This window comes from Ramularia collo-cygni (assembly GCF_900074925.1).
Source record: "Ramularia collo-cygni strain URUG2 genome assembly, contig: RCC_scaffold13, whole genome shotgun sequence".
Taxonomy (NCBI): domain Eukaryota; kingdom Fungi; phylum Ascomycota; class Dothideomycetes; order Mycosphaerellales; family Mycosphaerellaceae; genus Ramularia; species Ramularia collo-cygni.
Genome location: NW_019716267.1, coordinates 20,408 through 36,773, shown reverse-complemented (window position 1 = coordinate 36,773; position 16,366 = coordinate 20,408). Strand labels below are relative to the sequence as shown.

The 16,366-nt window shown below is 54.3% G+C and overlaps 5 protein-coding genes; 4 read left to right on the top strand and 1 right to left on the bottom strand.

The window, feature by feature from the left end:
- Window positions 1-1,966: 1,966 nt before the first annotated feature.
- RCC_07958 (related to 26S proteasome regulatory subunit RPN11) lies at window positions 1,967-4,167 on the top strand (the record flags this gene model as incomplete). Of its 2 annotated transcripts, none has more annotated exons than XM_023773210.1 (3): window positions 1,967-2,374; window positions 3,083-3,333; window positions 3,396-4,167. In XM_023773210.1, the coding sequence occupies 3 exons, from the start codon at window positions 1,967-1,969 to the stop codon at window positions 4,165-4,167; spliced, it is 1,431 nt and encodes a 476-aa protein (XP_023628978.1). The 2 variants fall into 2 exon arrangements, with proteins under 2 accessions (XP_023628978.1, XP_023628979.1); XM_023773211.1 differs by lacking the exon at window positions 1,967-2,374 and adding an exon at window positions 2,813-2,965.
- Window positions 4,168-5,817: 1,650 nt separating this feature from the next.
- On the top strand, window positions 5,818-6,271 carry RCC_07957 (uncharacterized protein; the record flags this gene model as incomplete). XM_023773209.1 has 2 exons in its annotated part: window positions 5,818-5,869; window positions 5,925-6,271. The coding sequence occupies 2 exons, from the start codon at window positions 5,818-5,820 to the stop codon at window positions 6,269-6,271; spliced, it is 399 nt and encodes a 132-aa protein (XP_023628977.1).
- A 2,022-nt stretch (window positions 6,272-8,293) lies between these two features.
- Window positions 8,294-9,042, bottom strand: RCC_07956 (uncharacterized protein; the record flags this gene model as incomplete). XM_023773208.1 has 2 exons in its annotated part: window positions 8,294-8,589; window positions 8,643-9,042. 2 exons carry the CDS (start codon window positions 9,040-9,042, stop codon window positions 8,294-8,296), a joined length of 696 nt encoding a protein of 231 aa, XP_023628976.1.
- Window positions 9,043-10,014: 972 nt separating this feature from the next.
- On the top strand, window positions 10,015-12,474 carry RCC_07955 (uncharacterized protein; the record flags this gene model as incomplete). The annotated part of the gene is made up of 1 exon (XM_023773207.1): window positions 10,015-12,474. The coding sequence occupies one exon, from the start codon at window positions 10,015-10,017 to the stop codon at window positions 12,472-12,474; it is 2,460 nt and encodes an 819-aa protein (XP_023628975.1).
- A 1,764-nt stretch (window positions 12,475-14,238) lies between these two features.
- On the top strand, window positions 14,239-15,935 carry RCC_07954 (probable purine-cytosine permease and related proteins; the record flags this gene model as incomplete). XM_023773206.1 has 3 exons in its annotated part: window positions 14,239-14,508; window positions 14,563-14,779; window positions 14,830-15,935. 3 exons carry the CDS (start codon window positions 14,239-14,241, stop codon window positions 15,933-15,935), a joined length of 1,593 nt encoding a protein of 530 aa, XP_023628974.1.
- Window positions 15,936-16,366: the final 431 nt, after the last annotated feature.

The following is a 16,366-nucleotide window of genomic DNA, read 5'->3' as shown; positions in this document are numbered from 1 at the left end:
ACACAGGGAAAGGCATCGGAGATGCTGCCCGCCGATTGCAGACCCTCGACATGGGACACAGCAGACATCAAATCCTAGTGTTCCTGCGCACATAGCTGGCCCGTCATGGGCTGATGCGGCTCCGGTCCTCCTGGCTGCATACACATGCCTTCCCTCGGAGTGGATGTAGGTACTCTCTCCACCGGCGCCATCCTCAAGAAGCTGGACGAGTAGAAAAGGTCGCAACACCAGCATCGGCTCAGCCGCGCTGGACGCGACAGGTGCAAAGTGCAAGATGGGCTGGATCAAGGACAATAGCATCTCCACTCCGCGCAGATGCAGGATCGCATGAAGCTTCCAATGTCGAGAGGGTGCTGCGCTCGAGGTCCAGGAGACGCAGCATGAGCTGCCTCCAGTGCCATCTGAACGGTCCTCAACACTTTCTCATAACACACCTCTCCGTTCCAGCGTATCCTTTCACCAAAATATACCCACCCACAATGCTGCGGCGGAAAGAAGAGATGCGCAAGACGTCACTGTCCCGCGACAACGTCAATTGGCTCAAGGCAGTTCCAGAAGGCGAATAATCCTTGTAAGAGTTGCTTTGTCCGCAAATCTGGGCAAGCAGCCGGCCACACTGGAATCACCAAGCCCGCAGTCCAGATATTGGCTGCCTTGGATTCTGCGCGGTCGGTGGCCTTTTGTTTGGTGAAGCGGGACATACGTTCCTCGCCGACGGTGCTGCAAGCTTCATGCCGACCATGCATCCGGTTTACTCTCCTGGCTCTGTCCGTTCATGCTCCCTCCAAAGTCGTGGCTCCAGTCATACAATGGCTGCCGAGGACAGCTCGTGAGCTGGGGTTAGAGATCGCTCGTTCCGGCATCCTTCAACAATGTGGTCCAGCAAGCCCTGTGTGGTACAGCGCAAGGCAATGATTCCAGCGCGACCTTCGCGAAGTCGTATCGGTCTTCTGAGCTCCCCCGGTCCTCCAGATGCGCCATAGCTGCTTTATACACTCCGGTGGTTCCAACCTCGACCAAACCTCTTCGTGTATGAAGAGCAAAGTCTGGTCTTATTGTGCCAGTCGGCCTCCACCGGAGGTCGTCGCTGTGCACAACGACACTCACTTCCACTTGCGGTCGCGCAGGACAATGTGGCGACGCTCTTGGCGTAACTCTCGCGTTTGCAGGCCAGGTTCGTTCAGGACGCTTGCATGAAATCAGGCCAAGGAGGCAATTTGCAGTCCTATTCTGGCCAACTCCACGGCCCATCACGTCGTTTCGTTCGCCTGTTTTGCCTCAGCTTTGCTGCTCACCGAGGTACCACGGCCTCCGACTTGCTCAGACATTGATGTGAGAGCTCCGAGCTATAAGCGATGGCGCCGGTTCGAGGGATGCCTAGTGTGGCAGTTCTTCTGCAATTCTTTGTGTGGTCCGACAGTGCAAGTCCGGCGCATACTTTGGCAATGCGGAATATCGTATTGCGTTTGTGGTATTCAGTCACATTGCGAGCATCGATTAACGACCAATGTTGATGTCGCCATCGCAATCGACGCATTGGACTACTCTGTCGCCGGCAATCTGGGCATTCATCAATCTGGGCGGCAGGCCGGTGTCCAGCTCCATTGAGCACTTCAATGAAGTTTCCGCAGCTGCAGCATCGGCATTGAAGCGGCGATTCGGCAGATTCGGCATTCCCATCGCCCGCCGCTCCTGCTCTTCATGTCTCCCGTTCGCTGGAAGCTCCTTTGAAATCGGTGCGCCATGCGCCTTCTCGGTGATGATGTTGTTGTCACTGGGATCTGGGTTGTCAGCACTTCGCTTTCACCACCGACATCGACCCATCAAACTCGACTCGCCCGCCCACTCGACGGCCATCATGCCTCCTCATCGCATGCCTCTCCGACGTCCGCCATCAAGGCCATCGAATTCGGATCAATACTCCCCGAACTTCAACTAGTCTGAGGATCTCGCTGAAATCGATTCGATGTCAATTTCCGGTCCTCCCGTGACTTGGAATCAAGCATGCCTCAATGGCTTTCTCTGCCATGCCGAAGGCATGGAATGGGAGTATGTCAAGAATCATCTCTGTCGTGCTCTTCTTTCAGGGCAAACGGGTGGAATAGTATGTGGTTGTCGCGGTTGTCGTCGTCGTCACCCGTGCGGAGCTGTTTGGTGGGGTGGTTTTGCAGCACTTCTCCGACTTCAACAGCACCAGTTCAACAGTGTTCGTTTCCTCAACAAAGAACCATCGCAACACATCTTGGACATGGCATCAAACGGGCAGGGAGCCGCCGAGACTGTCCAGACTGTCTTGGATGTACTTCGTCCGCTGGGTCCCGAGCAAAATCCCGTGAGAAACATCGTGGCGCGTGGTCTGCTGGCAAGAAATAATGTAGGTGATGGTCGTTGTTGCGGTCACTGCTTCAGAGCCGGTCAGTGGCGATGCCCGTTCAAGTGTCAACTTCGACTTCAATTTCGGCCCCCGCAGCTCGGCGGCACCTTTCGCCATCGACTGACACCCATCCGCCGCCTGCGACAAATTGACAATGGCCGCCGACATTGCTCGAGATGCTGTTCAGGAGCGCAATGGACAACATCCATTGGCAGCACTCGATCAACTTGGCCCGGAACACAGCAGGTGGAAGGACATGTTCGCGCGTCGAATGCTCAACAGGCCGAATGTTGGTGATTTTTCCCTTCGTCGTTGTCGTCACCGGCGTGGACCTCCGCCGCTAGCGGTCTTCTGCAAGGCATCAACGTCAATTTCCACAGCTTTAGCGACTGTTGCTTGATTCTAGCAACAACCATCGCACAGCATATTTCCGCCAGAATGCCACCCAATGCACAACCAAATCCGGCGCTTCTGGCAACCGCGTTCGTCAACTATCAAACGTCAATGGGATTGCAGCAACTCGACAAAATGGGCCCCGAAGAAAATGCCTTGAAAGACCACTCGGCCACGGAGGTTCTCAAACGCAACGATGTACAACTCTCCACCAGGCCAGGCCGCTCTTCGTTCGCATCTAACTAACCGTCGTCTTGGCCACTCAATCGTTATGACTGATGATTCGCACTGTCCATGCTAACATCAATTTCCCAGGATTCGAGCATCGTTGACAATTCCGAGAGAGTCGACATCTCGGCTCTCGCTCTTCTCAAGATGCTGAAGCACGGTCGCGCTGGTGTTCCGATGGAGGTCATGGGCCTCATGCTGGGCGAGTTTGTCGACGACTACAGGGTCAAAGTTGTGGACGTTTTCGCCATGCCTCAGTCCGGTACCGGTGTCTCCGTTGAGGCCGTCGATCCGGTCTTCCAGACCAAGATGATGGACATGCTGCGCCAGACTGGCAGGTAAGCTTCAATCACTCCCCCGCTCTTGCTCCTCCGCAACACCTCACTGACACTTTCAACAGACCAGAGACCGTTGTCGGCTGGTACCACTCTCACCCCGGCTTCGGCTGCTGGTTGTCGTCCGTCGACATCAACACCCAGCAGTCGTTCGAGCAGCTCACTCCTCGCGCCGTCGCCGTTGTGATTGATCCCATCCAGTCTGTCAAGGGCAAGGTCGTCATTGACGCGTTCCGTTTGATCAACCCTCAGACTCTCATGCTCGGACAAGAGCCTCGTCAGACCACATCCAACTTGGGTCACCTCAACAAGCCCTCCATTCAGGCACTCATTCACGGTCTCAACCGTCACTACTACAGCATCTCGATCGGTTACACCATGACGCCTGTCGACGAATACATGCTCATGAGTGTTCACAAGAAGAGCTGGTCCGCTCCGCTCGTGATGGAGGACTTCGCCGTTCAGCGCAAGCGCACCAACGACAACATTCAGAAGCTGTCGGAGCTCGCCGGCGACTACCTGCAGAGCGTGACTGAGGAGCCCAACCTCACCGAGGAGCAGCTTCGCACTCGCTACGTTGGCAAGGTCGACCCCAAGAAGCACATTGCTGCTCTTGCGAAGGACGTCATGGAGGAGAGCATTGTCAACATCAACAAGATGCTGATCAACAAGGAGATTGGTGCGCCTTCTGCTGGTATTGGCCGCAAGATCCCTGGCACCTCGTTCGCGAAGCCCGGTCAAGCTCCGCACGCCTTCGGTGCTGCTCGGAAGGCGAAGGCGGCCACCGCTGCTGAGAACGGCGAGGCGGAGGGCATGGAGGTCGATGAGGAGTTGTAAAGGCTCTCTGGACTTGGTCGACTGTAAGGTTGACGACGAGTTGAAATTGATCTCTTCTCTCATGGAGGAGATGTGAAACGATCGATCAGAGTGTACTTCAAAGGCGCCTTCTTCTGCTTATTGCTGCATAGCCTACGGCGTTAGGCGCATGGTTCAATGGGCTGGCTGGATTGCTGATCATGGGGTGGGTATACCCTTCGAACAGGAAACGAAATCAAAAACGAGTTCTCATAGTCCCTTTCTCATGTTCATTCCGTCTGCGTCGTCGAAACATTCTACCTCTCTCTTCACCCAACAGCACTGAGTCTACRGCAAGAGAGTCATGCTGACCTCAAACTACCACCACCCCTTCTGCTCCCGCCGATCACCCCCCTCCTCTCCTTGTGGCTTCGTTAGGCTTGCGTCAACTCTAACCCTCTTAGAACCGCTGCATTCAGAAGCAATGGGAGCAACGCCAGCTGACTTACGGCGTACAATCTACTGGCTTTGCTGCCAAGCTCGCCTCCGAGGATGGCTTTGTCCTTCCCGAGCTAGGTATGTTCRCCTCCCCCCGGCATGTCTTCCAACACCTCCTTCCTTCCCTTTGGCGTCACTCGCACCAGCACTGAACTCTCCGATGGTCGAACGTCGCCGCATTCAGGGTACGTACGATGGAATGAGCTGACTTCTGGCATATGGTCGTCACGCTTTCTGCTGGTACTTAATTCTCATCGATTGAGTGGCATTGCTGAAGTCGATTCAGCGGAAGACTGTCCGTGGCCACTGCACCAATGAACTTCCAAGCGACTGGTCCCTGGGAGACACTCCGCCATGACAGGACGCTGTTCAAGCCAATCSACGTCCGCTGCCGTCCTTGTTACCGTTCCGTCTCCTTGTGTAGCTGTGCCATTCCTGCTGGCGTGCTCTCTCCACCGCGAGAGCGGGAATTGCCAGCGCTTGTCGACGATACCGAAGGTGCTGGACACTGGTCTATGGCTTCTGGTGCAAGATTGTGGTTGGTGCCGCGAAGATAGGCGACGCGTGCTGTGGCCGTCTGACCGAGTTGTCTTGGGTGARGGCTTGGAGGTRGCTTGTCCCTCCTTGTTCCGGGGATTTCTTGCGAGGCGAAGCATATTCTCCTTCCATCGAGCCCAGGGGAGCCGAGTACAGACGTGGCTTTGGCGTCTCAAGGATCGTTTGGCTGGGACATGGTAACAGTTGGGCTTCATCTATGAATATTGTCCGGGCGTCAGCGATCGCGTCTCCGGCCTTGTCTCCTCTAAGCGTCTCCCAACACTTCTTCTGTCGGATGTCTTGCGATGGCAGATGGTCTGTAGAGCTCCGCAACTGCGAATGGACTTCGTCGCGTCGCGTCGCGTACAATGGATATGGTTCCGGAAACCATGGTGAAAGAAGGGGCAACATCTGTAGCACGCGAACAGCTTACCGGCAGTGTTGCTGTATTGTCAAAGCAGGCGGCCCTCGTCCTTAAGGCAACAGCTGTGGAGCATGGTACAGCCTGTACAGTGCTTTTATCTGCATTGATGGAGTGAACGGAGACTGCCAGGTCAAAAGCGAATTGGCACACGGAAGTCAACGAAATAAATACATCGCAAACCTCACACACACAACCACACAACCAACACCACAACCACAATCACAACAGCGACAATGGCTGCAATCGGCCCACAGGGCACTCTGGCTCCTCCGGTCCGTCTCGCAGGTACCACATCTCCGCTCCCCCGCTGCGTTTCCGCCAGTTCTAACGATGAACACAGACAAAATTGCCGAGTGTGAGGAGCTGAAGATGGAGAATCGCACCCTCCGCGACTCCAACGACGAGTTTCGCCAAGAGAGAGACGAGGAGGAGGAGGAGGTGGATCGCCTACGAGAGTTGAAGGAGGAGAAGGAGGCAGAGCACGCGGAGGAGATCAAGAAGGCCCGTAGCGGCACCAAGTGGGCTCGCCGCGACCGCGACGGCGCCAAGAAGAGGTTGAAGGCCCTTCGGGCTGCCTCTCTGGCTGTCGCTGCTGCTGCTGAGCGTAGCACCGCTCCGCTTCCTCGTGAGCTGGTGGAGGCGTTGGAGAAATTGGCGGTGGAGGCGGAGAAGGCGGGGTGGCCGTGATGGGGCGGTTTGCTTGTCGGGTGGAGTTCCTGTTGTGCTGTGTGAGAGAAGGTCCGTTTTTTAGGACTCTGAAATGGAAGATTTGTGCGTCTTTGGTGTGAAAACGACTTAACTTGGCCGATTTCGTTGCCTTTGATGTGCATTGCATACCCGCGAGATCTCTATTGACCGTACGCCTGAGCCATATGCGAACATCTAGTGCTACTGTCGTTGTCGCCAACCGCGGTAACAGTCGACTCTCCCGTTAACTGTAGGGAACAATATAGGGACTGGATTCGGGTAGAGCGTGCGGAGAGGCAAGTAGCAAGAGGGCGAGAAGACTTGAAACGGCGACGACTCCCTTGGAGTGATTATTGTTCACGCGAGGACAGCGGATTATGTGAAACATCGTCATGTTGATATATTGCTTTTCGAATGAGGGACTTTGGTTATTATTGAAAGTTGGACTTGGCCGGTTTGAATCTCTTTTGAGTGAATTATACACCCGCAGGATGCCATCGACCCGACGCCATAGACCCCAGATCATCACCTCAGATTGACGCCGTTGTTGCCAAGGAGAGCAACCTTCTCCTCTCCCGTTAGCTAGAGCAGGAACTAGAGGGACCATGTGGGTAGAGCATAGGAAGCGATGGTTGGGAATGAGGCGGAAGTGGAACAGTGTGAGGCGTGGAGTGACGATGATATAGTCACCATTCATTTTCACTCCTTCACTGTACATCCTTTTCAACAACCACGACCTTCAATACTTCCACGACCTTCAATCCTTCCACATCACATCACATCCTTCAACGTGTCTGGAAGCACGTACGGTACATGTATCTTGAGCATTTGTCGCTCAGTTTGTTTGATCATCGCTCAAAGATGCTGACCTCTTGTGTAGAGCGTTCGTCAGCACCCCAGTCTTGAAGCGCAGTAATGACTTTGGGATGCAGATAATTGCAGCCTGATACCGATGTTTTACCACATAAGCCAGTTGCAGATGTGGCAAGCTCCGTGTACTGCGTCCGATCCTGCGAATTGCGTAGAGCCGTTGACTGGTTCCAGTCAAGCCCAGGGCAGGCAAGCTCGAGGCAGGCAAACGTCCGCTACGGAATCCGACCACCGGATCGGTCGAGGAGGTGAAGGCACTGCAAGTCACCGTTAACATGGCTCGTCGTGCCGCAGGGATATCCACATTCGTGCCAGCGGGAACCTTTCCCACTCTGCACTCGCTCTGCAGAGTGTCGCAGCAAATCAAGTCAGGCCATCTCCTCTAACCGGAACTCTCTATGAGACTATCTTGAGGTGCTTGAAGCCCGCGTGGTGTGGAAGATGTCTTGTGATGTTGTTCACTTGAAAATTCCTTTGACGTAGAACACATGCACGCAGCAAGTCTGTTGTTCTTACGCCGTGAGCGTTTCGCTAGGTTCTCTCGTTTTCGTCGCTGTCCCTGAGCGCAAAATGCTACCCTTCTCCTGCGAGCCAGAGGTGGCGCTCAAGGGAGTAGCGCAAGCGGAGATATCAGGGCGGTAGCTGGGAAGGCGGCGGAACCAAGTTGTGGTGGTTGGAAGTCTCTCAGGGTGGAGTTTGGCTTGTGAAGAAGATTTATTCAAATCTTCCTTGGTTCAACAAGAATTTATTAATTTGCTGGTTTCATGCTGATTTCATGCTGACCGCAATGATGAGATCGTGCCCTTGCCCCCTCACAAGGTTGTTGGCCTTCCGCCTTTCTCGAGGCGATGTGCACAGCGAGTTTGATCCGTGCTGCAACGTGCCACGATCCTCTACCCTCACTCTGGTGCAATGGTACGGTCATGGCTTTGAGGGTTCATCGATACCATTCGACCAAGTTCTGTGAAAGAAAGTTCCTTCAGACGCGAGCATAAGCGTGCATAAGGAAAGCAAATCGGGTACCGCAACGGCGAGACTGCGTGAGAAAAGCGCCCAAAGCGAGTAAAGTACCGATGGGCGCACCCTTGGGCTTTCCCGCATGGTACAAACTTCGTCGAKCTCTCAGGGGCGAGGTTCGGGTGGAATTCGACTTCATCCAGTGACTCTCTCGACAAGCTTCTCTCCGGGGTTGAAGAGTAAGACATGAAAGTGCTCAACAGCATGCACGCTCTTCAAAGCACCCCAGTTCTTGAACCAGACTTTCTCGCTGACCTCGCTGAAAGTCTTTCCAACAAAATCATCGACGACTTTCCTGGCTGCAGAACTCATGTCGCCGATCTCAGAATCGGGATCAATGGGCAGAGCGAACTTGGTCCAAACAACCAGATGTACGATCCGAGGATCGAATCCGTATGGCCAGTCATTTCGTAAAATCCTGTATGTAGCTTCTGGCGATTAGGGTGGAATCCGGGAGCGGGAGATGAAAAGAAGATGAACTCACTCGCATCGTCGAAACTCATGCGTCCATCAGCATCCGCACTTTCCAACTCCCATCGCAAACGCTCTTTCAAGATAAAGTTCAAGATGCTACCATACCCCTGCTCAATATCGCTGCAGAACTCCCTGTACGCGCGCAGTTCACTCGGCACGCGCGTGAAGTCCTGAAGCCGGTTTTGGCGAATCAGCTCCTGGACCTCGGGCCACGTCTGACGACGATATAGCGCATCGGGGGTGCTGAGAACTGCTCGATCTTTGGCATTGTCAAAAGCATATTGAAGGTATGCTGGACATGTTGGAGTTTGAAGGTGTTTCGGGAGATTGGTGTTCCACCAGAGAGTATTGAGGGGCCGTGTTTGAGATGGGCGAGTTTCTGGGGGGACCACATCATTGCTGGACGTCATCGTCGTTGCTGATGTGTCGTTGCTATTGTCGTCTTCGGCAGTTATTCCGAGGTGCCGTCTTCAACACTCCTGAACGATGATGGGGAGCAGCGATGAGACGACTGCAAGGTTATGAAGCTGTACGATCCTTGTCACGCCCACCAGCCCAGCTGTAAGGTAGTCTAGGACCGAAGGTACCTACAATCGATCTTGGATGCCCCTTCCTTTGATGCTTTCACTCAATTCCCAATCAAGGCGGCGGGGCTCCGTGGGATGGCGGACCAGCAAAGAGGTGTCTGCCAACATGTCCGCGTGGTCGCGTAGGAAAAGGTTGTTTTGGCGCCGCTGCCAACCAAATTCCACGCGCATCCTTCTAACCTGTTCCTCGCAAAGCTTCCGTCAACCCTCCAACTCTATTGGCTGGTAGAGTTCGGTTGAAATGGGTGCGGGAAAGGGGCACACACCACGTTCCCCAACTTCATGGATCCGTCCGCCAGCCCGCGACACGACGCTCTTCCTCGTTGCAGTAACCTAACGGCCATCCGGGTTCGCACACTGGACGTTGCACCGATATCCTGTCCTGGCATCTTACCTGCTCTCGTTTCTTCCCGATCTTTACCTTGATCCCTGCGATACACATGCTTATTGAATGTTAATTGAAGCTGCAACCGCGACTCTCTGCACTGCTGCCGCCGGAAGGATTGCAAGCAGAAAGGAAGGCGCTTAGACTGGTTCACACCGTACACTACACTCTCTTCGACACGCACACCTTTGGGATCTCCATCCCTCACGCTCGTTCCTGCGACATCGACAGCAGCACCTGCCGCCATCTACTATACCCTCCTGCCTGCATCTGCCTCGATCCACGCGATCGGTATCGACTTCGGTTGCGTATGGTCGAGCAACATCATCGTCTGGCGTGAAGTTGGAAGTGTTTGGAAGCCGTAGATGTCGCGCCCCGGCAATGCGTTGACGCCCTTGTCGCCCTTGAGCATGAGTAGCAACGATTCCTCCTTCGTCGGTCGCTACGAGGGAGGCGCGGACGCATACAGCGCCAATCTCCCAAGCGAGGCGTACCGACCGCCCCCTTATGGCAATGCGCGTCCCGCTGGCAGCAACTCGCCGCCCTCGTCGAACCACCCCAGCGGCTCCACCGATATGTCACGTCCGTCGGCAAGTGGAAGCAGCATGCGACCTCCTTCTTCCGCCAGCTCCATGGGCATGTCCAGTGATGGGCGTATGGGACTGGGTGCGAAGCCAGCAAACCGCGACAGTGGGAGGAGTCAACAAATGCGGCCGGAAGGAGAAGATGCTCTGCAAAGACATTACGGCACGTTGAGGACCTATCTACAAGCCTCATTGCAGGACGAAAAGGGAAACATCAAACCCAACCGTGCAAGGGACAAGCTGTTGCGACTGTCCGTCACCCAGTTCATGGAGCTCAGCACGGATGTGTATGATGAGCTGATTCGCAGGGAGGACGACCGTCTACAGCGGGTGGAGAACGTCCCGCGCTTCCTCTTACCCAAACAGAACTTCCACCCGAAAAGGAACCAAGCGAGACAGAAGCTGTCCACTCTGCCCATTGAGCGCTTTCGACAACTGGCCACGGATGTGTTTTACGAGCTGGAGAGAAGAATGCCTCGATTGGGTGGAATGGGAAGGCCAAACAGCAACATGAGTGATGCAAGTGGGAGGAGTCGAGCGGCAAGCAGACCGGGGATGAGACCACCGCAAGGACAATATGGAGGCCCTTTCCCGCCCGGCGGCCCCGGTCCGCGGATGGCCTCGAATGGCCCCATGTCACCATATGGATCTGGACCGAACGGACCTCCGAGTGCGAGACGGCCGAGTGAAGCGGCAAGTCTTGGAAGACCACTACCGAAACAGTTCCAAACGCAACATGCGCAGAGTAATACTATTGTACCTAATAAGAGCRCTATGGTGGAGGACGACGACATGGACGATGATGAGGATGCATTCGGCCTGGACCATGTTGGATCGGGCTTGAGCCCCGCGCCGAGTAATACGGAGGATAGGCAGAAGATTGAGGCGCAAGCGGCTGAGATTGCAGACTTGAAGGCGAAGCTGGATGCAAGTGAGGACAAGATGTCTGCGGAAATCGAAGAGGAGAAAGGGCGGTGGTCTACCTTGCGGGAAGATTTGGAAAAGAAGAACTTGGACGCACGAGCGCTCATTGACCGACTCCAGCAGGAATTGGAAGACCTACGACTCCAAGCCTTGGATGACAACGAGGCCCGCAACAAGACTGATCAAAACCTTCTCCTTCTTCGGCAACAGCTCGACAAGCACGAAACGGAGAACGCCGATCTCCAACGAGTACAAGTCGATCTCGAACGAGTACAAGCCGATCTCCAACACGTAGAAGCCGAGCGAGATGACCTCCGCCGACAAGTGCAAGGACAACAGAGCTCAGCGGTCAGCTCCGTCGACGCGGATCGCTTGGAGCAGCTCGAAAGTGACCTTGCGAAGCAGGAAAAGATTAGCTTGGAGGTGCAAGAACAAGCCATGCTCTATCTCCGAGAGATGCGCGACCTTAGCCGCGAGAATGATCGTGCAATCGAGCAGGAGGAGAAGTTGGCCGCGAAAATCACCCTGCTGGAGAAGGAGAACAACGAGTGGAGACAACGGTACGCCAACGTCAAAGCTCAGAACAAGCATCTCCGTGCCAGCACCATGGGGCTTGGCCTGCAGACTGGGTTCGATTCGGGTGGTCTTGTGAGGCAGGAGGGCTTGATCTCCGACGGCGGACTTGTGCGGGATACGGATGTCACTCGCTTCCAGCTTTCCGTTGATGAGCTGCTGAAAGTGGCGAGGGGAAGCAGTACCGATGCCATGCTTGATAGTGTAAAGAATGTGGTCATTAGCGTGCAGGCCATCACTTCCGCTGCGGGTCGCACGGAGGACTATCCTACGCCGGCGGCTTCGCCAGGAGGAGATTCCAGCCAACCCACGACCAGCGTGTCGAAGATAAAGGCGAGAGTCACGGGAACTGCAAATTCTCTGATCACTGCTACGAAACAGCATGCCGCAAGTCATGGGCTCAGCCCGGTGGCGCTGCTCGACGCCGCAGCAAGCAATCTCACTGCCAGTGTTGTGGAACTCATCAAGGCCGTGCGAATCCGGCCGTCGAGCAAGGCGGACTTTGACGACGCAGGCTCTTTCTATGACGATCGTCTGACGCCGAATGATGAGGGTCACTTGCAGATCCCCGTACCTCAAGCGCAGCAACAACAATCGCAACCGAGTGGTTCTCCTGGCGCTGCGAAGAAGGGATGGTTCGGCTGGGCTCGTGGTGGGAATGAGGAAGAAAGCAACGCTGCGCCAAACGCCCCCGCCAACACAAACGGGACCACTCCACACGCAAGTGACGACAAACACCTCGAGGAAGACGCCGAGTATAGCGATAGCGAGTACGATCCTTACAGGTAGTACCCAAGGGAGAAACATTCGAGGACGAAGCATTGGATTGAGGGCAGTGAGCAAGAGGCGGTTTGAATGATTCTGATGATTGGCGGCGCTTCTTGCTTTCTTGAATACTCTTTTGCATCTTGAACGATTGGCTTGGAAGGTGGCGCAATGTTCTGAAATGGCGTTTTGGGTAAGAGAACTGCATGTCTCTTCGAGCCTTCACTTGGATTCGAGAGGCATACTTTGCTTCAGACTATGCTTATTGAAGCGGATCTTGTTTTATTGTCGACTACATTATATACTCTTCTGGGCGAGATTGGGTGGCGCTGCTTCGGCATAGGCTTGAGATGGTTTTGGATGCAATGAATGGAAGAAGCGGGCATGTGTGCATAGTTGAATTGAACTGAAGAGTTATTCCCGCCTTTTGAGGGCTGAGGCAATATGAGTTTCTTGTTGTCTTTTCCAACGAATGTGACTCGTTGGATGCCACTGAACGCGAAGACCGATCTTTGCACATTGCGTGACATGCAGAGGTGGTGAGGCGAGCCCAGCGGATGGCAGATGCGTATTTAGGTACGCATCCTGCCACACAGCTCGCTCTGCAAACTTTTATATAGAACGTCTTCTCAAGATAGAAATGTCGAAAGCCCACATGCTGCGGACATCTCCCAATAGCCCATCTCTCGACGGCTCTCGAATCCTGAATCTGGGATGGTACCTTACAATACGGTATTCCGCTTTCAAAAAGAAATGCGCGAAGCATCGAACACTACCCAAACCCGAACCCTTTGGCTTATCAACATTATGAATACCAGGTTGTCGGATCATGCGCAGCTCCGCATCAATGCCATCCACATTTGATGCATGAATACGAAACACCTCATGATGATGCAATGACAGCTAGCACCTCGCCGACACCTTTGAGGCAGTCAATATGAGTAGCAAAGACTGTAGTAGAAGCAGACACTGGCGGCCGGCTCCGAAGAGTGAACAGATGCAGATGCTTTGGTGGCTTTTGAGGGCAGAACTATGRGCATGCGTAGAGTCTCGTCGATAGGCTTGGGAGGGGTGCATGAAAGATGTTTGACCACCTCAAGTCGAAGTTGTTGGAAAGTCGTTCGCACGGCCTGAAAGATCAAGGGTTGGGTGCAGACGGCCCGGACATTTTGTGGGCCGCGGGCGAGAAAGGAAGGTCGTCCCTGACTGTGAAAATTGTGTGTACAGTCTCATCAATCTTGGAACCAACCAACCATACCTTACCTTATCTCTGCTGATTCGCACGTCTTTCCAATGCGTACCCATCAACTCCAGATTGGCAAATAATGCCGACGACAAACATAGCCTGGTGTCCGATGGCCGAGCCCAGGCCAAGAAGTCGATCAAAAATGCTTGTCGTGTGGGTAGATAGCAAGATAAGCAACGCGTGTTCGAACGTGGCCCCACGCGATTGTGGGCCTTGACACATGCCGGCACGAGGTACCCGTATCGACATCAACCTCTTTCAGGCAAGGCCTCCGGTCGTTTGCTATCAGGATGGGTGCGATCACGGCTTCTGGACCATTGAGAAGTCGAAGAACCCCGGCGATGTGCGCCAGCCATGGGATCCCTGGAAGTGTACTTCATGCCTGATGATATTGCCTGTGCAGATTTCCCTCAAATCTCTCTGCTTCATCATCAGAAACAGTCGTCTGTCTCCTCTCGCTCGCTCTCGAGCATCCCCGGAATAAACTTCTTCGTGAAGCCGGTTGAATACCACCGAAAGACCCACCGCACAAGTCGTTCGAAATGGCTTACGCTTCCAACCATGCGGATGTCGAAAAGCATGGAGGTTTCGTGAAAGACCAAGCCAGCAGCGAGCATAGCGACTACGAGAAGAGAGGAGGAAGCGCAAATGGGGCTGTTCCTGGAGAAAGCTTCGAGATTGGCGACAGCTGGTATGCCAAGATCCAGCGTGTTGCTGGCAAGTTGAATGTCGAGCAAAGAGGCATTGAGAGAGTGCCGGAAGATGAGCGCACCGAGCATGGATTTCGCGCGCTCCTGAATGTGGCCACCATGGTATGTTTTCGCATTGCAGAGGATCTTCCGAAGCACGGCTGATGAGATGGGCAGTGGTTGTCAGCGAACATGGTCGTATCGAGTTTCGCCATCGGCATCCTCGCCAAAAGCATATGGTTCCTGGGTGTCGCTGATGCCATGCTTGTTTGCCTCTTCTTCAACTTGATTGCCATCACTCCCGTCTGCTACTACTCGACCTTTGGACCCAAGTTCGGTCTCCGGCAGATGGTTCTCTCTCGTTTCTGGTTCGGATGGTGGGGTGTGAAGCTGAGTATGTGAATAAAGTGCTGAAGGAAGATGCTTGACTAACATCAGCTGCAGTCGCCGTATTCAATGTTCTTGCTTGCATCGGATGGTCGTCAGTGAATTCGATCGTCGGCGCTCAGCTCATCAATGCTGTCAACAGTGACGTTCCCGGATATGCCGGTATCCTCATCATCTCATTCTGCACCTTCGGCGTCTGCCTCTTCGGATACAAGATCGTCCACGCTTACGAGTTCTGGTCCTGGGTCCCGGCAGCTATCATCTTTTTGATCACTCTCGGAGTCTTTGCGCATAGCGGCGACTTCGTCAATGTCAAGATGGGCGTTGGCTCTTCTGAGATGGGCGGCGTGCTATCCTTCGGTGCTACGGTATATGGCTTCGGCACTGGATGGGCCTCGTATGCTGCAGACTACACCGTCTACCAGTCTGWTACACAGTCCCGCAAGAAGGTCTTCTTCTTCACTTGGATCGGTCTGATTGTACCCCTCCTCTTCACTGAGATGCTGGGGATTGCTATCATGAGCGCCACCGATCTCAACGGCGGCGACAACCGTTACGCAGCCGGATACCACGAGAGTAAGACTGGAGGCCTTCTCGGAGCCGTCCTCATCTACCATCTGGGCACTTTTGGCAAGTTCTGCTTGATCATCCTCGCTCTGACCATCATCGCCAACAACTGCCCCAACATCTACTCAGTTGCTTTGACAGTCCAAGTCCTCTCTCGCTACACCCAGAAGGTTCCTCGATATATCTGGACAGCAATTGCAACTGGTGTGTACATTGCGATTGCGATTCCAGGCTACAGCCACTTTGAGACCATTCTCGAGAACTTCATGAACTTCATCGGATACTGGCTCGCCATCTACGAGGGAATTTCTCTGACAGACCACTTTGTCTTCAAGCGCGGCTTCGGCGGATACAACCCTGAAGACTGGGACTCTCCTGAGAAGCTCCCTCCTGGTTTCGCAGCGATTGGGGCTTTCTGCTTCGGAGTCGCTGGAATGGTGACGGGAATGAGCCAGACCTGGTTCGTAGGGCCCATTGCGCTACACGCTGGCGCAGCACCTTATGGCGGAGATGTTGGCTTCGAGCTTGGATTTGCCTTTGCTGCGACTTCATATCTTGGCTTGAGGTATCTGGAACGAAAGCACTTTGGGCGGTAAAGAGAGCTTCTTTGCTGGATTGTATTACGATGAAACGAGCATCATGACCCTTCTCAGTGTTTCCTTCAGTGTTCGAACCCAAAACGACCACTTGATCTGTGACCTCCTCGCGTTGAGCCACCTCGCGCAATGACATGCCAGTGCGAACGCCTGCCGAGGGTTGGTGGAACGATTCACGCACGATGAAGTCGACACATTCGAAGGCTTACAGGAATGGAACGTTCTTCCGTTCGCAAACAATCGTCGCACAATCGAGGTATCTCCTGCTGCTGTGGTGGGTCATTCTAACATTGAGAAGAAGCCTTCTGCTCAAGGTCATCTGGACCGTACTTCGGCCATTGCCTTGCTGGCAGACCAAGCCCATTCCGGCTTGGACTGGACGGTCTGAAAAGGCCGCTACGTTACCCGCATCCAGCGTGGGATGTCCACCT